We start from the raw sequence: 20,271 nt of genomic DNA on the forward strand, positions 1-20,271 counted from the left end.
AAAGTACATATTTGATTTACAGGAAGACTAAAAGTGAAGTATTTTTAAATAAAAGAGTAGTTCACTCTGCTGGAATTTCAATTAAAATTTGTGGACAAAAACTCAGCATGACTTCAGTTGTTACTTAGCCTCACTAATCAGTCTGGTAACCTGTGACACAGAACACACAAAATCAAACCCAGCAGTTGGAGGACTGACCTTCATCCACAAGCTTCAGTCTGCTCTTATCTTTTCCTCTGTCGTCTTTCAGGATAACTTCATAAATCCCAGCATCTTTCTTGGAAAACTAAGAGGGAATGGAAACACCACATTGCAGCTTATAGCAGCTTCAGAGAATGGTGTTTGCATTTTTAAGGTCCTGTGGTTTATAGAACTGCTGTCAAACCACACATTGAATGAACATCTGGCCCAGTGAGTGATGAGGAGTTCACAGATGAACCTGTCCATCATCATTTGACCTGCTAGCGGTCCTGATTTTTCACTTTTAAGGCTATTGATTTGAGACTTAAAGTCCTATTCTTTACTCTGCCTTCACATTAAAAACTAATGATCCAATATATTTGACAGATATGTTCTTTTAGACAAAAAGTAGATAAAAACCTGTACTTAACTGAATACTATGTCTGATTGTCTCTGTACTTTTAGGGAACAAGTTATCATGAGGCTTAAGAGCAAACCAAGAAGGGCCCACTTAATTGCCCTGCCACTCACCCATGTATGAAAAGAGGCAGTTCAGAGAGGCCAGAGTTGGTGGTGTCTAGCCAATACTGGTTGGATATCTGACAAATCCGTGCATGATCACAAGGTGAGAGAAGTTTTTGTTTTCCTATGGCTTGTTTTTTTGGGTGATGTCAGGGCAGGGATCTTTGGAGCAGCTAGAAGTAAGGTGTTAAAAATGCCCAGGGCAAAGGAATACAGAATCTAGTCTCTTTTTTAGAAGAATGTAGGGTACAGAACTAATATATTACATCTCACATTTATAGTCACCTACCTCTGTTATAAGCAGGGTACATATACCATCCTTAAAGTCATGCTTTTCATCCACTGATATCTCTCTCTCGTCTTTGTACCACACAATATGAGTCTCCTTCTTAATATTTGCCACCTAGAAGAAAAACCATAATTATACTTCTTAAAATAAGGGACTGCTACTCTTACAAAACTTAATAGTTCTTAACATAGCATTGGATAGAACAAAAAGCACTGAACTTAAAAGACATACATTTCTAAAGGGATAAATTGAAAGCTATTTTAATCGATAAAGAATTTAAAATAAAATAAATACAAATGAATAAACCTAAATCAATAGCATTTTTATGTCCAGCAGTAAAAACTGATTTTAAAACTGTCTGGTGGACAGAAAAGAATAGATACACACATGCTAGCGTGCAGACTTAAATAAAATAAATAATAATAAATATCTGAAAACCATAGGCAGACATATCCCATTACATTAAAATATAGCCTGTGTCACAAAAATAAGGCTTTATCAAAAGAACAGAATGAATAAGTATATATCTAAATGAGTAAATATATATCTAAATGTTTTATTTTTTAAAAGTTTATTTACTTATAATCTCTATACGCGGACCTCAAACTCATGAGTCTGAGATCAAGAGTCACAGGCTCTACTGACTGGTCTAGCCAGGCGCCCCTCTAAATATTTTTAAAAATACGAATGAAGCTTTGCAAATAAATGTGGAAGGTAAGTATGTTTTTAAAAACATTTTTTAATTAAAGTGTTTTCAGGTTTATTGAGATATAATGGACATATATAAGTTTAAGCTATATAACATTGATTTGACATATGTATATATTATGAAATGATTACCACAGTAAGTTAGGTTAATATCCATCAAGTATGGTTTAATAAATTAATTGCTTAGCAATTTTGAGGAAACATTTAAATCCCATTCCCATACAAATTTCAAATAGGCTAACAAACTCATACAGTTAAAGGGATCTTGAGCTACAATATTTGAATTTTCTACAAAGAAGAGTATATTCATATTTCTTGTATAATTAAAATTGTATAAAAAAGTAAAGACTTCATACAAATCAAGAAAACAATCCCTAACACCCCACTGATTACTGAAGAAATGAACACACAATTCTCCAAAGAGGAAATATAACCACAAAACAAACAGATGAAAAAAACGTTTAATGTAATTAAAACAAGGATATGCAAGCTTTAAAATGTTAAAAACTTTCAGTTAATAAATTAACATAAGAACAAACACTGGTAACTCTACAATGAAACCAGCACAAACGAACATTCTTTATGATCCTGTCAACTGGTCCCTAAATTATAGAAATTAACTCTGTTACTAGGTGACACTGCTTCTGATAAAAATGACCCCTGACTGGGAAAATGCATCTGGACTAGGAGGGACTAGAAATGGACTCCATAGCTTTAGGTTTCCCTAAGTATGCTGACGCTTGTAATTTGGGCATGCCCCTTATGGGGACCCCTGAAAGCTCTGCCTAGGGAGTTGTTACAAGAGGTATTGGATCCTTAGGTCATGAAGTATTTTTAAAACCATTGCATTTCCTGCACTGACCAAATTGGGCTTGTCCCTTAGCACCTTAGCTGTCATCAGGGGGTGGTGAAGTGGACTCCTGCAGGAGAGGAGTGCCCAGCGCTGCTTGCAGGCAAGATGGGGTTCTTGTCCTATATTCTGTTGACTAGTTCCAATTGGGGCCCATGACAGTTTCATGAATCTGAATGTTTAGCTACACATACTCCATTACCTATAGTGAATCTATAAATCACCAAATGTATCTAAATTGCTATAGTCATGAAACAAAGAGCTATGGGAAGACAGAGGAAGGTTCATTCTACCTGGACAGAGAAGGGAAAGGCCTTACAGAAAAGATGACTAAGCTGGACCTAGAGAAAGGATTTTGTCAGAGAAGCTGAAAGAAGAAGGTCACTCCAGGCACTGGAACAACATAAATACATAAAGTATGAATATTCAGAATCTATTTCTAGATTCAGAATCTGGGCTAGGGGCTGACATCAGAACAGGACATTAGGGCTCACCTCCCAGAAGGCTAGTGCAATAAGTAGTACAGAAAGAAGGAGGGTAGACATGTGGGCCTTGGGGAAACCGTGGTTTATGCGGTGGGCAGGGTGGAGGAGAAAGTGAGTCAGAGGCAACATGGCAGTGGACAGCCAGGAGGAGAGAGGGGGTTTTAGCTGCTGAGAAATTGTTTTTCAGGAAGTTTTGCCATTTACTGAGAGGCTAAAGCCTAGAATTTATCTCTCGGACACATTTCTGGTAGACTGCTCTTTCTTTAAATGTCATCAGACCTAGAAGAGACTGGGGCACTTGGGTTCTGGCTTTTATAATGCCAAATGCCAAATCCATGCTTCTACTTTGGAGTCACTGTCTGCTGTCATGACCTTCACACTCCAGCCTCATCCAGCAGTTCCCCAACCAAAACATTTTGATGACTCACTCAGCTGAACACACCGTAAGCTAAGGTACAAAATGATTTAGAATGTGATATGGACTTTCATTTCTAAGTTTTTCCCAAGGCCTAATGAGACAACTGGTTGTGAGCCTCAAACTCTTTACCAAGCCTCTCCCTTCGTGGCAACACACTGGTTTCAGAACCCGCAGCTGAGCTAGCCAATTCTCAAAGGGATTGTTGCCTTAGTCACACAAGTTAGATAGGAAATTGCTACACTTCCACAGAAAGACAGAGTATCTGGAATGATTGTGGAAGAGATCTACTAGTTAGAATGAAGATTTGGCCTGAAACAAAGACATTGTGAGATTCTTCTGAGATTAATTAAAAAAAAAAAAATGGGGAGGAGGGAGAAGAAGAATGAATAGGCAGAGCACAGAGGCTTTTTGGGGCAGTGAAAAAACTCTGTATGATACTATAATGGTGGATAAATGTCATTATATATTTGTCTAAACCCATAGAATATATAATGCCAAAAGTGAACCCTAATGTAAACTGTGGACTTTGGGCAACTATGATATGTCAGTGTAGGATCATCAATTGGAACAAATGTGAGACTCTGGTGGGGGATGTTGATGAAGATGCTGGCTGTACAAGTATGGGGACAGGGGTTACATGGGAAATCTCTGTACCTTCCTTCAATATTGCTATGAACCTAAAACGGCTCCTAAAAACATAAAGTCTTAATTTAAAAAAAGAGAAGAGCCAGTCCTTATCAACTAGGGTGTAATGAATAGGAGTAATAATCTTGTCTTCCCATATTTTTATGTTGTTTTATTTTATCTTATTTTATGTTTTATTTTATTTTATGTTTCTTACCACCCAATGATTATAGTAACATTCAATAGCAAGAATGTGTCACTTGGCATTTTGGTTCAAATGGAGATGAAAAATTGATCTTTCTTTTCTCACATTCTACTTTATTTTTATTTCCCTTATAGCAAATATTTAAAATTTACTTCTTACCTTGCATTTCTTCTTCTTCTTCTTCTTTTTTTTTAAGATTTGCTTATTTATTTTAGAGAGAAAGGGAGAGAGAGAGAGCATGCATCCACGCAGAGGAAGGGGCAGAGGGAAAGAATCTCAAGCAAACTCCCCACTGAGTGGAGAGCCCGACACTGGGCTGGACGTGGGGCTCAATCCCTTGACCCATGAGATCATGACCTGAGCCAAAACCGAGTTGGATATTCAACAAACAGCCCTCAGGTGCCCCCTTACCTTGCATTTCAATAGTACATTACATTCACCGGTCACTTCCCAGCTCAAATACTCAGCAAAATGAGGACCTATAAAATTTTAATGACATCAGTAATCACTCTGTTAATCACAAATGCAAAATCAAAGCTCATTCTTAAATTCTAAAGTGATATATATATGAAGTGATATTTTAAAATTCAAGATTAGTTTTCAAATATTTTAAATGGATACATATTTAATAATAAATATTTTCAATTATTTTTTATTTACCAGGGCATTATTAGCCTAAGCAATAATATACATTTAAATTTCTTATGGAATTAATCTTGGAATTTTTTTTTCAAGAAATTAAAGTTTTTCTCTTTACTCACTGCCAATTTTTACCTTGTTTCCTGATCCATTCTTGCCGCTGGAATTCGGCTTCTTTCTGGAGCTTTTTATAAACTAAAATAGAAAAATAAGGAAGGATGAAATTGAGCTGAGTAGTATAACTGTATATGCCAGCCACTGTGCAGATTTATATTCATTATTATAACATATTCATACATCACAATAACCTATTTAAGTTTTTATGATGAAGAAATAAGCTAGGAAGGTTAAGTAAATTGTTCAAGGCCATGAAGCTAGGAAATAGTGAAGTAGGATTGGATGTCGCAAATGTAGAGATCTGGCCAGCCTTTCCAAATGCCACGTTTGTTAAATGTCATATTTTATATCTTGGTGGTTTTACAGTGGCTTATGGCAGCTGACATATAATCCAGTTATAAAGCATGATTAATTGATCTGGCATGCACCACTTTTGTATATTTTTCTTCTTAGTTTAAGTAGTTTAAAGTAAGTACACAGTATAAGGTAGTATCATTGTTTCTGAGATATAGGTAGAGTCTTAGTTGTATTACAATCTCCTTCACTGGAGAATTTTAGTAATAAATACTTGTTTAGATAGGAGATCATTTAACTGCAGTCTTTCCTGTGGGCTAAGGATAAATCTGGTGAAATACTATGGAAAGTATTAACTGAAATTGGATTCCAATGTTTAAAATACAAGAAACAATTCCTGCTGCCTTCAATGGGACCACTTTCGTGCCACAGGGTATTTGCACTGAAGGGAGCAGTGAAGTCTTTCAGTTAATGTGCCACAGACTTCTCACCATCTCCAATGAGAACAAGAGTAGAATGGCCAGTTGCTTTCCCATCTTGAAGCTGGAAAGTGTATGTTCCCTCATCCTCGTCCTGTAGCTTTTCCATGAACATTTCAATTACGCCAGTGTTTCGGTCAATATGCATCTTATATTTCTTCAATGTGAAAAGGAAAACAGAAATCAGTGAGGAAGATAGGATGCCAATGCCTGATGGAATAAACACAAACTCCAAAGAATCATAATTTTAACAAAATTTCTTGTTACTTTTTTTTTTAGATGAGCTTTCAAAATCTTGTTCTCCAGGAAAAAGAAGAATATGACCTGGCATATATGACCTTGACCAGAACTGATTACTATAAAGTCTGAAATTTAATTTTTTTAAATACAAATAAAAGTTTTGTTATCCTAAGTCACAAGTGTTGTCAAAAAGGTGTTTTTAGGGGCATCTGGGTGGCTCAGTCATTAAGTGTCTGCCTTTGGCTCAGGTCATGATCCCGGGGTCCTGGGATCAAGCCCTGCATCGGGCTCCCTGCTTGGCGGGGAGTCTGCTTCTCCTGCTCCCAATCCCCCTGCTTGTGTCCCTCTCTCGCTGTGTCTCTTTCTGTCAAATAAATAAATAAGATCCTTGAAAAAAAAAAGGTGTTTTTAGATTCCCATTTTACCTTCCAGATTACATTTGTTTTAATTAGCAGAATAATGCCGCATAATAGGCAGCGTGAGGGACGGACGTGTTTTTGTCTCATCCATTGCTATATCCCTCACATCTTGTGCATGCATGGCCTATAGCAGGCAATTAGTAAATATCTGCAGAATTAATATGTGAGTAAAAATGCTTCCAAAGCATTTGAAGTTCATTTGTTCCTAATAAACTAAACTTGTCCTACTCTTCTGTGCTTATTTTATCATATGGCTTAGGCAACTTTTTTTTCAGTGTAAAGATAAATCTTAGCCCTTGGGCATACAAGCGTAGGTTCTATAGTAGATTTGAATTAAGGAAGTTTTCCTATAAAATGTCGCAGAATGAAGGCTCAGGTCTGGGATCAACTGTGTGCTGCAGTTCATGCCTCAGAGTGTCCCCTGCAGGAAGCCAGTCTCAAACCGAGACCACGTTTTTGCTTTGCTTTCCTCTACCTTAGCTTGTTTCCCTAATCCCCACTCCTGGAAGTACTCCCCCATAAATACATTGAAAGAGAAATTCTATTTCAGACTGTCCTTCTAGGGAACTTAGCCTAAGACACTAATTTCCACCCAACAAAATAGTGTAAGAACTAACTGCAATGACAATGAACAGTTCTTCAAGTTCAGAGTATGTATGGGTATGTGTGCATGTGTACAACAGCATGAAACCATGTGTGAACACATGAAGGGGAGTGCGTCTATGCATGTGTGTGCACGAGTGGTCCCTAAATGGCTGTGGCAGCAGACAGTGATGCCAACAATGCTTTTCCTTCCCCTCTACTGCCCAGGTGATGAGCATGGCGATCAAGGAGAATGTCTTGAAAAAGGAGAAGATGGGCCACTGTGGACCCTGTGTGACTTATTCAGGTTCTATACACAGTTGCTAAATGAGCTGAAAAGAAATATATTACTTTTTTTTTTTTTGCTATTTATGTTATTCATTCTCCCACTCACTAATGAATCCTGAAATGTTTTAAAAACATATCTTTTTTTTTAAAGATTTTATTCATTTATTTGACAGAGAGAGAGATAGTGAGAGCAGGAACACAAGCAGGAGGAATGGGAGAGGGAGAAGCAGGCAGGGAGCCCAATGTGGGGCTCAATCCCAGGACCCTGGGATCAGGACCGGAGCCGAAGGCAGACGCTTAACGACTGAGTCACCCAGGCGCCCCTAAAAACATATCTTGATGAAAGGAGAACAGGTTGTTAATAATGGCCACAAATCACACCTCTTTCCCATCTTTTGAGACTCTCATTTATACCTGTGATTGCCCGGTAAAAGCCAGAGCTCCTAAACCCAAGTTCTTCAGTACCACTGGGTACTGGCTTGATTCTGGGAGGACAAATACAGTGCAGATGTTGTAACTCTATCCATGGAAACTATGTTTATGTTAAAAGCAAAGAAAAGAGAGATACATACAAACACCTACGTAAATTAAATAAGACATCCATAGACACACACACACACACACACACAGAAGTGTAGAAAAAGATAAAAAAAGTATAAACCAATGTGTATATTAAAAAGTTGTGAGAATTTGTGATTTGTCCCTTTTGAGTCTTTACAATTTTTATATAATAAAAATGTATTGCATTTTTCACCAGAAAAGTAAGGAAAGATATTTTTGCTGCATTTTTTTCTGAGCCATTGGAACAATGGAGGCCATTTCCTCCCTGTGAAGAACCAAGTTCCTGCTGAGGTTTCTGATGTGAGTATGTAAGTTCAGGTAAGCACACTGACACCTCTTCTTCTCAGGAGAGCAGCTCTGTTTTCCCGGGTAACCATACATCTTGATTTGCCCCGGATAGTTTTGGTTTGATTCTTGTCCTGGAAAAATTATTACTAGAACCCTCTTTCATTCTCAACAGTGTCCCAGTTTGGATAATATGATATAATCAATCTATATTTTCCTCTATTTTTTTTTTTTTTTTACTCTCCCACTCCACATCCAGTGGTTTTCATAACAACTTAGCTGCATTTTAATAGGGCTCCCTCAGCACATTGTACAGTGATATGTTTAGAATCTAAAAAGTGTAAAACATACCGGTCCTTCAAAAATCTCCTTGTCATTAAATATGTAGGCGACTTTGGTGTTGCCAGACAGCTTCTCAGCCTGCATCCAAAACCGGACCTGGCCTTTCTCCAAAATTTCAACTGCCAACTCTGACTTAATTGGGACAGCTATGCAAAATAAAAACAAAAATAGTAATTTCATTGGCAACCAATTGTATTAATACCAATTTTTCAGTGAAAAAAACACTCAATGGAAATGACAATATAGCACCTTGCTTCTTGCAAAGCCTGGAGGCAGTAAGAACGTTGTAGGGAAAGAATGATACTAAGAGATGGAAGACCTGGGTTCTAATCCTGCTGCCACTTTGGGCAAGTCATTCACCTTCCCTGAGTCATAGATATCTCAACTGTAAAAATGAGGAAGATAAACTTACCTCCAGGGTTCCTTCACCTAACCTGTGTGACTCTCTACTGTGGCTTTAGGGACAATAACAAAGTGTGATGAAATAGTCTTGGGCTGGCCCCAGGAGAACTGGAGCCTAGTCCAACATCAGCAACTGTGTGATATTAGGCAGGTCACTTCACATATTTGGGCCTCAGTTGACTCATTTATAAATGAATGGGATTGTACTGAATGTCCTAAATGGTTAAGAGATTTTCCAGCTCCAAAATTCTATAATCTTAATTACTTCAAAACACTAGGAAAGGAGTTAAATTTTATTTTTCTCAACAATTAAACTCACTTTGGAGGTTCTTTCAAATGTTTTTAAAAATGAATTTTAGGGCACCTGGGTGGCTCAGTTGGTTGAGCGACTGCCTTCGGCTCAGGTCATGATCCTGGAGTCCCAGGATCGAGTCCCACATCGGGCTCCCTGCTCAGCAGGGAGTCTGCTTCTCCCTCTGACCCTACCCCCTCTTGGGCTCTCTCTCTCTCACTCTCTCTCTCTCAAATAAATAAAATCTTTAAAAAAAATAAAAAATAAATAAAAATGAATTTTAAAACAGAATTAATGTTGATATATACAAGATGAACTAGCTTATCATTTAAACTCTATCCATCCCACTGGTTTGCCAATTCATTTACATTCTTAGACAAGGAAACATTTTTCAAAGGCAAATATGTGAGTCACAAATAAGAAGGCATATTAAGATATTAAGATATAAGTCACTAATTCATATTAAGATATTAAGATATAAGTCACTAATTCTTATTAGTGACTCACATATTTACCTCTGAAAAATGTTTCCTTGTCTAAGAATGTAAATCAGAGAAAGACATGTATCATATGACTTCACTGATATGAGGAATTCTTAATCTCAGGAAACAAACTGAGGGTTGCTGGAGTGGTGGGGGGTGGGAGGGATGGGGTGCCTGGGTGATAGACACTGGGGAGGGTATGTGCTATGGTGAGCGCTGTGAAGTGTGCAAGACTGTTGAATCACAGATCTGTACCTCTGAAGCAAATAATACATTATATGTTAAAAAAAAATGAAGAAGATGATAGCAGGAGGGGAAGAATGAAGGGGGGAAATCGGAGGGGGAGACGAACCATGAGAGACAATGGACTCTCAAAAACAAACTGAGGGTTCTAGAGGGGAGGGGGGTGGGAGGATGGGTTAGCCTGGTGATGGGTATTAAAGAGGGCACGTTCTGCATGGAGCACTGGGTGTTATATGCAAACAATGAATAGTGGAACACTACATCAAAAACTAATGATGTAATGTATGGTGATTAACATAACATAATAAAAAAAAAAGAAGTAAAAAAAAAAGATATAGCACGGCTGGCCTCACAAAGAAAGTAAAGGAACCATATGTATCTCTGATAATATACCTGTATTGCTTAAGCCATTTGAGTCTGGGTGAAATTTTAAAAGTTGGCTGATATCCTTCAAAAACAGTTTTCTAAATTTCTTATAACTTGAAAATCTTCTCTATAAAGGCTCCTCCAATAGTTTTGTATCAGAGGTAGCTCCAGGGCAAACTCTGCTGAAAACCATGGCTGTCTCTCAAAGTTTAGTAGTCCTTTATTTCCTTCAGGAGAAATCATCACTCTTTGCTGTCTCTAAATGGTTCTTATAACTAATCTCAAAATTTCAACAGATGCTACATTTTAAATTGTAAGCTTCCCAAACTTGTATCAAATATACATCAAAATTTCTTTGTACTTATCCTAAAACTATCCTTTCCAAACTTTAAGGGACGCCTTTCATTTGCTGTTCCATAGTCATTGTGAAACTCAGTTATAAACTTGTTCCAGTGAGGAACCAAACAGAGGCTCAGATGTCATCTACTGCAGAGTGTCTGTGATGCACAGAAGATGGGCTCTGATGTCACACTGTGACCTTGGACAGTTCTTTCCTCTTGAAACCTCATGTTCCTCAATTGCTAACATGGATATGATCTGCCTCATAAGACCACCAAGAACAATGAATACAGTACCAGAAGACACTAAGACACTGTGAATAATGACCAGTGCTCAAGAAAGGTGAGTTCTTTTCTCTCCTCATTTTACTGATGACAAAACTGAGCCCCAGGAAAGGCTAGTAACATATCTGGGCAGCAGAGCTGCGACCAGGGTTATTCCCTCTATTCTGTGCTCCTCTCGGTTCTGGCCGTCCACTCTGAAGAACAGTAGTGGCTGGCCAGTGTGAGCGTGTCTAAGTAAAGCAACAAGGACGGACCCCAGGGTTGTGAGAGCAGAGGCTAAGCTTTCTCCCTACAGGACACTCCTACTTGCTACAAGTAACTCTTGAGGAGAATGGAGAGTAGAATCTTTCCTGAGAAAGTCTGAAGACCTCATTCTGGGAGATTTAATACATGAGTGTTGCAGTTACTTAAGGGGCCCAGAGTGGTGGTGGAGGAGAAAGGGCATGTCCTCCTGGAATTTTCAAGCTCCCTTAGTGTTGTTCACTACCCTCTCTGAGTAATAGGAACATCACACAAGGAAACACTGGCCACCAGGAATCACCAGAGAGGGTGTGGTGGCAAACAGCAGGTGTATACACAGTAACAGTCATGTCCTGGTTAGGGTCAGTCCACTTGGGCTTAACCACGGGTATCCACTGTGTACATCTGGTCTAGTTACCCAACCTCTTTGGGCCTCATACACCTCTAAAATTAAATTACCTTAGAACCGAGCCTTTTATGGTCACTGTGGAGTTTAAATGATACATTCCCTTTCAGCACCCTATAAATACTCTGGCATATAACAAGTGCTCTATAAATTTGGCTATTAATATTTTGGTACCTCTTTCCTCCACCAGTTGCTTCAACAACACCCTACAACTACCAATTATAAAATATAATGTATTGACACCTAAGAGGACATACGAAATAGACACAATTTATGTATATGTGCTTGCATATATCTGCACACATAGGGTATATGCATACAAGTGGGGTAATATCCAAGAGATATTATGTAGGATGTTGACAATACTGAAGTATACCTTCCATCACCTCCCTCACAATACCTTGACATCTTTAAGTAAGCTGTCTCTCTACACTGCCGCTTAATATCAATAGTGGCAAGACCAACTAGGCTATTTTCTGTTTTTAGCTTTATACATTTTTATTTTTTCCTTCTTCTCAGTCCTAAATTTCCTTACACTCTTTTCTCTGGCAGTTAATTTGCTCCAGCAAAATATCTATTTTTTGTAGGTTTAAGGCATATGTTTAGTGGTTTTCCAAAATATTTTTGAAAACAGCTTAAAATAGAATTTACTGTGCCAAGGGATAAAGGAGCACCATGCTCTCTATTACATTCTGTAAGAAACAAGACCCATTTAAAACCTTACAAGATCTCACAAAAAGACTTAATGATGTTCAACATTTACCGACAGGAAGTGGGTATAAATTGAGAAATTAGATATGCTGCTTTGACTCTTTATCAGATCTCTGAAAATATTCCTGTAGCCACCAGGCTGATCTAATAGCAGTGGGGGGAAGAAGAGTGTGGGAGCTGTATTCTTTTTTTTTTTAAAGATTTTATTTATTTATTTGAGAGAGAGAGAATGAGAGATAGAGAGCACGAGAGGGAAGAGGGTCAGAGGGAGAAGCAGACTCCCTGCTGAGCAGGGAGCCCGATGTGGGGCTCGATCCTGGGACTCCAGGATCATGACCTGAGCCAAAGTCAGTCACTCAACCAACTGAGCCACCCAGGCGCCCGGGAGCTGTATTCTTGAAAGTGCCACTTCAATGGGCTAAGCAAATCTCCCTTGGGTTAGGAGATCTGACATTTGCATGTCAGAATTTTTAACACATTGTTGAGTTCTCTCTCTCTCTGCCTACCCAAATGCCACACCAGGTCTCTAATAAAAAGGGAACCTGAGTTTGTTGCTACTAACTCTCCTAGAACCAGTAATTAGAGTGATCATGCTTATGCAAAATAAATCTCTCAGCATATGTGACAGTGACATCAGACAAGTACTGTCTCCAAGTCCATATGATCACTGAACATCAGGGAGGCTTGGGCACCTCCAATTCAACAGTAACACCCCATGTTGTCTCATCTCCATCCTTTAAGCTAAATGTAAATGTTGTTTGGACCAGCTCTTGCCTAGACACTTTGCCAATGTTTACTGTCTGACTAGATTAGTGGATACTGCGGTTTCCCTCCATTTCCACCAGTGTTTGGGAGGAGGCAGTCTGATCACTAATGGAGTCTGGCTGTGTTCAACATAGTGACCCTCTCCTACACTCCCTACTTCACATCGCTGGGGACGTGAAGGTGGAGCATCCTGTATGCTCGCAGATAGATCTTATACAAGTGGGTTTTTTGAGGATCACTGTTGTTTCCATCAATATTTATATTTTTCCTGAAAAGTTCAAGGATCTCTCACAGCATCTCTATACAGTAGGTTGCTATAAATGATTACAATAGCCATTTCTAGAAAAGAAACTAAGGCATGGGGAAATTAAAATTGAGTTGCTAAGGTCATAGAGTGGGTCAAAAGTACAGAACAAAGAGAATACAAGCCAAACTTCTACCTTCCATGCAATTAAAAAGTAATAATAACTTTGAAGATACCATTCATAGTCTCACTTTTCCAGTTTTATGGTGAATAAGCATACAGATGAGAAATGGTTCTCTCCCAGAATTCAGAAAGTCTGTATTCTACACCCACACCCCATAGGCACCCCATTGTGCCTCTTTGTTGAACAACATTGGTTTTGAGAACAAAACAACTGAGGCCAATAGTCACTAACACTCAGCCTCAGGATGCAACAAGATTCCTTGGGGATGGAAAGGAAGTCAGGCGATTAGTTCCAGAGCAGTGTGTGTTTATTTTTGAGTCAGAGCCTTCACTGGGAATTTCAGGAGAGCTGCAGACCCTCCTCCTAGAAAAATGTACATATACAAACATACAGGGTTTTGCCTATAGTGTGGAGTCATGGTATAGTTTCCTGAGTTCCTGAAAATTCTGTATTGGTGAAGGAGTTGTATTTTAGGGACTAAAGAGTAAAACAAAACAAGATTCCTGATTTAAAAGAGTGAGTGTGTATTATCACTCTCCATTTGTTTTCTCAAACTCCAGGGTATAACTTTCTGGATAATCCACTAGTTTGGCCAATAGATATCAATGGCAAGAGAATGTATCAGGTCAGTGGAACTTTCCTAGTATCATTTCAGACTTCTCTCTCTTAGGTGTCAACTGTGAAATTTAATCTTTTATGTGGAAAGTGCTTTATGGAAGAGTTTGTAGATAGTTCAGAGGGATTCTTTTTCTGACTAGGGCATCTTTACCTCATTTTTCAGGAGTTTAAAATGGTAGATAATGTCTTTAGATTATCTTTATTTAAAAGTATGATTCTTCTGTTAAGTGCTAACATTAAATTGCTTAGGAAGAGATTGGTTTGTCTAAAAAACATGCAGATTCATGTATCCAGTATCATATAATATATAGGATTCCAAAGTACATAGGCAAAAAGTGAAGAACTTAACTACCCAGCTATTACGCTTGTGTAACCTGACACTTCACTACGTAACAGCATGGGATGTATTTTCTATGTTAGTATTTGTATCTCTTTAGAACAATGGCCAAGATAAAAGCAGCCCTTCTGGAAAGTGCATTTGTAGCCACCAGTGTATGTTCCATTATGTGTTCTTAAGAACTTCTTCTCTTAATCCTGTCAGAGTTGTCGCCGGACCTATTCCACAAGTCACCACCCAGTAGGACTGCTAAACTCTGTGGATGTACTGTGGACACTTACTTGGGAACTTGCGTTCTTGGCTGAGAGCTAGTAAACGTTTCAGCTCTGTAGGGAGAAAAAAAGAACAATTAAACTTGAACAACTAAAAGGAAAGTCACTTGATCCTAGAGGATCACTGCTGAATCAAAGCAGAGTTAGACTTGTGAATGGATTTTATTTTTTTATTAAAGATTTTTATTTATTTATTAGACAGAGACAGAGAGCACAAGCAGGGGGAGCGGCAGGCAGAGGCAGAGGGAGAAGCAGACTCCCTGCTCAGCGGGGAGCCCTACGTGGGGCTCGATCCCAGGACCTGAGATCATGACCTGAGCCCAAGGCAGAAGCTTGACCGACTGAGCCAACAGGTGCCCCAATAAATGGAATGATTTTGAACTTACCTTCCTCATTGATCAAGTAGCTTGACCCTATTCCATCAGTGTCTGTTACATCGCAGGAGTAAATGCCCAAGTCTTCCATCCCCAAGTCCTTGAAGGTCATTTTCGTTCTGTGGAACAGAATACTCTTGTAAGAAGGGAGGCTGTGCGGGGTCTATAAGCCCACGTCTTATGTTGTGTCTAGGTGTCTGCACAGGATACTCCCTTCACTGGTAGCACTTGTTCCCATCTCCCCTACTGACCTGAAACCTGCTCATTTAAGCTGTTTCTAGGAAGACTTTCTTGACCTCCTCCCAGGGATCGGGGGTGGGATGACAGGAGTGGGGAGCTGGTACAAATATCCCATCCCCAAATTATGTTGCATATCAATACTCATCCCCAACAAAGGTATTTTTAGCTGATTTGCCTTTGCTGGGGAACCTAAAAAATATCTTCCCCCACAGGGCAGAACCTTTTTTTGTCAACTCCAAGTGCCTCCTTTATGTCATCCCCCGCACTTTCCTTTTTGAGCTTATCATACTGCATTGGCATTGCCTATTTTATTATCCCTACATCTCTACTATATAGTCATTGTACCATTAAGGACAAGATCTGGTTCATGTCCTTTTGTGTCTTCCAGCATGATATGTGCTTAATAAATATTTGTGGAATGAATAAGTGAATGGGTCAATGGTTTAGTTCACTGTATTTTCTAACTTTGGTAAGTGATGTTGCTAGTCAGTGTCTAAGATCAGCCAAATATATAAATGTTAGTAAAGTGCACAAATCAGAAGAAAATTTTACAGTTTGTCTTTTCTTTGACCAAATTTATATATTTTTAAAAGTTTTATTTTTATTTATTTGGCAGAGAAAGAGAGCACAAGCACAAGCAGGGGGAGAGGCAGAGGGAGAAGCAGGCTCCCCGCTGAGCAAGGAGCCCAATGTGGGACTCAATCCCAGGACCCTGGGATCATGACCTGAGCCGAAGGCAGATGCTTAACCGACTGAACCACCCAGGTGCCCCACCAAATTTATGTTTTACTTCAAGGACTTTATAGCACACTGACAGAAAAATGTCTTTTAATTATATTCAGTATGTCCTTGCCATTCTCCAACAAAATTACTATTTCTTTATTTATGAGATATTTTGGGCTTCTTTGTAATAAAAATAATACTTAAAAGGATTTTGCTTTACCAAATGCAATCCAATATGGTAGTCAATATGCTAAGCAAGGCAAAGTAAAAGAAAACTTAGATTCTTGGATGTAAAAGGAAGTAAATGATCACAAAATTCATCTCCTCTGCTCTCTCCCATTTTACAGAAAAAGAAATCCAAGGCCCATGGAAGTTAAAAGCTGCCCCAGGTCAAGCTGGGATTCGAACTCATCTATCCTGTGCTTCCCAAACAGAGTTCTTTCCAGTGTGTTATTATGTCACTCATAAGTGGTGGTGAAAAAAGCAGAAGAGATTATACCTAGCCCATTTAATTCACCATAACTTGAACCAGCAAGTAGCATGTTCTTCCTTGCTCTCTCCCCATAAGCATCCTCACCATTACTTTAAGATTACAAAATTTCATAAAATAACGAGAATCATCATTAAAGCTGATTTTATGTCAAAGCTTTTCTAACATCACAAATGAGATAATATATGAGAAAGCTTTTTAACTGAAATAACATGAAAAGTATTTTTATAAGGACTGTTATTTTTTAAGGCTGACATTGGTTATTACTTTTTACATGACCAGATATAAAATATTTGTGATTTCATCCCCTCTAAGTATTTGAAATAGAAAGCAACGAGCTTACTTCACTTTCCTATCATGAGAAGGAAACCCATTATTAAGATTGAAACAGTACATACTTGTTGCCTTTGCTTTCAACCTCTAATCGCGGAGAGTCCTCAGTGGATATATAATCTTTGGACCAGTTGAACTGAGAATTTGGAGCCATCTGATCACATTCAAAGTTCAGTGAAATTACTCCATCATCATCCACATTTACAACAACCTCTTTGGTTCCTAGAAGATCCAAAACAAGGCAATGATTATTTCCTGATAGAAATTAATGAAGTAAGAATTCCTTACTTTGGGATTCATTACTGTAGCCTTAAACCAGGGCCTTGAGCCTGCGCAAGGGAAAAGCTCCAGCTGCTCACTGTGAATGGACAATCCTGCTCTACAATTCAACTTTTATACTGCAACATGGAATTAAATGAATGTGCCATGTTTTTCAGGTAGAGCCAACACCATGGACAGTATTCTTTGTCTAGGGCTGAATAAAAATTGGTTGATGTGACTGAAGGTACAGTTACAGGAGTAGGTTGGTCATAATAAGGGCGGCAAGGCAGCCTGGGGCAAAAGGAAAGTTGAGTGATCCTCATCAGGACTGAATCAATGACTTTTGCTTCATTAACATCCGTATCCAACTGCTCATCAGGAAAGGATAGTTAAGAGATAAAGAAACCAATGGGAAATCGAAGGGGAGAAAGTAGAGGTAGTAAAAATTGCCTATGTTCACAGGCTTAACGTTATAAATCATTTAAAAATGGAGAACTACATGGAAACCTGAGGCCAAGATCTCGTTCTGTTGATCAAGCAACCATAAATCAACCTAAAGGTGCCCCTCTAGATTAGAATGACAGCGACCTAAGCATGACTGTTATTGAACTCTTTGGAAATTTAAATGAAAATGAATTTCAAGAGATCCAGATGTTTCAAGATTGGTTTTTAGGTTTAAAAGAAAACAATTCAGTTAATGTTTTGAGTTCTTGTATTTTTGAGAGTTATAACAAATTGCACTGGCATCTAATTTAGCAATTCAGAGTTTGTACAGCATATAAAATATTCACATCTATGCCTAATCCAATTTAAAAGGTAAGATGTACTTCTCAAATTGACACTCATTCGATTACCAGTCTAAACTCAGTTTGTTTCCATATGTTAGGAAAAATATATTTAATCTCAGAAAGGTACAGCTTTGTTTTTAAAAAGGCATTTAAAAAATCTTCCAATAGATACTGCCAAAAGATTGAAGGTTTTCTCTCTAAATTGTGTTTAAGAAGTCAGCATCCTGGCCTACTGTGCAATAAAACTTGTCAGGGGGAAAAATTGCAAAAATCCTCCCGGGGAAGGCCAAGAGAAAATTAGTGCCCAAACAGTGTGTGGCAACATGAAGATCTTGGTTCTTAAGCCAGGCAGCTGATTTAATTTGTCTTTACAGATAACAGGGTGTGCTTTAATTATAAACCTTTAAAAAGTGATTTCTTAACACATGAACACTTAAAGAAGACTAGTTCTAGAGATTTTTAAAAATTATTTTTTAAAAAAACAAAAGAGTTATTTTCATATTTGGCTATAAACTGAAATAATGATCAAATAAAGATTTACTTATACTTGAGTGAAATGTCTACCATGTGTTACTTTTAAAAAGAGTCTACTCCACTGGAAGTTGCAGACCATGTTTTAGTGCTACTCCTGATAACACATGACGAATCCTCACCATCCACTGTTGTATAAAAAAAGTGAAAAAGTGCTCTCATTGAAACAAGAAAAGACTAACTAACATCTAAGAGGGCTGAGGTTTAGACAGTGTTATGATACAGAGCATGGTTGAGTCACAGAGAGAATACAAATAAGAATATTTCTTTATATCTGTATTATTATGAAGAGGAAAGAAGTGATGGAGGTTGACTAAACCTTCCTTACTATTTGCATAATAGCTATTTTGGAGGCATGACAGATTGTTCATATTAATCATTCATTGTCTTCTCTGTAATCCTTTTTGAAAGGAAGTGAATCATCCATATGCTTGCTGTTTATTATATTGGAGGTATGATTTAAGCTTACAACAGAAAAAAATATTGCTTAGGTTAAGAATTGTGATTTTTTTTTTTATTAAAGTGAAAGATCTGACTTTTTTTGCAAAGGAGTCACAAAACTGAAAGAATATAGAATAGTATAGTTAGCTTAGCCTTTCTCTCCATTCCACAGAGAACTTTTGCACTGTAACACTTCATCCATCTGGAACCCTGCCCCAAACCAAGAAATGAGGAAAACAAGCCTCTAAGAGGCAGCAAGGATGTGACAAAGTCCACACACTAATATTCCTGGACACTCACTGGCGAATTCCATAGATTGTTCCTTGGAATCTATTTATATTTCACTTGAGATGATTCTAGAAAGTTGGTTGGTTGGGTTCCATCAGTAGATTAGACCCCCAAAACAGAGGGAAGTAAAAAGCTACTACCAGCAGGCACACTGAGAATGAAGAAAATGAGAGCAGGAGAGGAGGCAGAAAATCTGAATGCCGGCACAAAGACATTATTTAATAGAGGAGCAAATGGCTCCTCACCCCATAATAACATCACTGTATCCCAACACTGTACAATAAATGAGGTTGATCCTTATGGCCCTGAGTCACACAGAAAAAGGTAAATAAGATTCAGTATACTGCATCCAAGGTTGAAAAGGACATACTAAAAAGTCTGATCTATTTTACAAGAATTTTCATCAAAGAGTTTTAGAATGAATTTTAAAGTATTGATGCTTTAGCAGTAAATTCTCAGGTAAATGGAACAACTGGGAATTTAGAACAATAATTTGTTGAGGTTTTTTTTTTAATTGAGGAAAAATATATTTTATATAAGTTTATAAGATTATATATAAGTTTCAGGTATATAACACTATAATTCAACATCTATATGCAGTACAAAGTGATCACAACTAAAAGTCTAGCTACCATCCATCACCATACAATTGACCCCCTCTACCCATTTTGTCCACCCCCCGACCCCTGTTCCCCTGTGGTAAACACCAATCTGTTTTCCATATTTATGAGTTTGCTTTAGTTTTGTTTGTTCATTGTTTTATGTTTTTAGATTCCACATTAGTGAAATCATACGGTATTTGTCTTTCTCCATCTGACTTCACTTTGCATAATATCTTCAAGGTCCATCCATGTTGTCAAATGCCTTTTCCGCATCTATTGAGATGATCATATACTTTCTAGCCTTCATTTTGTCAAAGTGGTGAATCACGTGGATTGATTTGCAGGTGTTGAACTATCCTTATATCCCTGGAATAAATCCCACTTAATCATGGTGGATGATGCCTTTTAATGTATCATTGAATTTGGTTTGCTAATATTTTGTTTCGGATTTTTGCATCAATGTTCATTAATGATACAGTCCTTTAATT

At 38.0% G+C, this 20,271-nt stretch overlaps 1 protein-coding gene and 1 long non-coding RNA gene across 14 annotated transcripts in view; one reads left to right on the forward strand and one right to left on the reverse strand.

Annotated features, from left to right (window-relative positions):
• LOC114200311 (uncharacterized) overlaps positions 1–18,939 on the forward strand; it is a 77,676-nt gene extending 58,737 nt beyond the window's left edge. For 3 of the 13 annotated variants that reach the window (XR_015767004.1, XR_015766998.1, XR_015767008.1), the window contains exons 2-7: positions 646–805; positions 7,280–8,218; positions 10,706–10,993; positions 14,911–15,065; positions 15,943–16,091; positions 16,397–18,937. This is a non-coding gene — a long non-coding RNA (uncharacterized LOC114200311). Of the gene's footprint in view, positions 1–645; positions 806–6,089; positions 8,219–10,705; positions 10,994–14,045; positions 14,111–14,910; positions 15,066–15,942; positions 16,092–16,396 lie in introns of all 13 variants that reach the window. The other 10 variants (XR_015767005.1, XR_015767000.1, XR_015767001.1 and 7 more) reach the window with 10 other exon arrangements.
• Positions 1–20,271, reverse strand: part of MYOM1 (myomesin 1) — a 149,231-nt gene that overhangs the window by 14,222 nt on the left and 114,738 nt on the right. The window contains exons 23-31 of the mRNA XM_028092355.2: positions 16,938–17,094; positions 15,099–15,205; positions 14,722–14,766; positions 8,537–8,673; positions 5,823–5,967; positions 5,056–5,115; positions 4,693–4,760; positions 992–1,105; positions 199–286 (exon numbers count right to left, since the gene is read on the reverse strand). Of these exons, the coding sequence (XP_027948156.1) occupies positions 199–286; positions 992–1,105; positions 4,693–4,760; positions 5,056–5,115; positions 5,823–5,967; positions 8,537–8,673; positions 14,722–14,766; positions 15,099–15,205; positions 16,938–17,094 (921 nt within the window). The remainder of the gene's footprint in view (positions 1–198; positions 287–991; positions 1,106–4,692; positions 4,761–5,055; positions 5,116–5,822; positions 5,968–8,536; positions 8,674–14,721; positions 14,767–15,098; positions 15,206–16,937; positions 17,095–20,271) is intronic.

The sequence above is a fragment of the Eumetopias jubatus genome, unplaced genomic scaffold (genome assembly GCF_037043125.1).
Source record: "Eumetopias jubatus isolate StellerSeaLion01/CBP00866 unplaced genomic scaffold, mEumJub1_p1.0 scaffold_16, whole genome shotgun sequence".
Classification (NCBI taxonomy): Eukaryota; Metazoa; Chordata; class Mammalia; order Carnivora; family Otariidae; genus Eumetopias; species Eumetopias jubatus.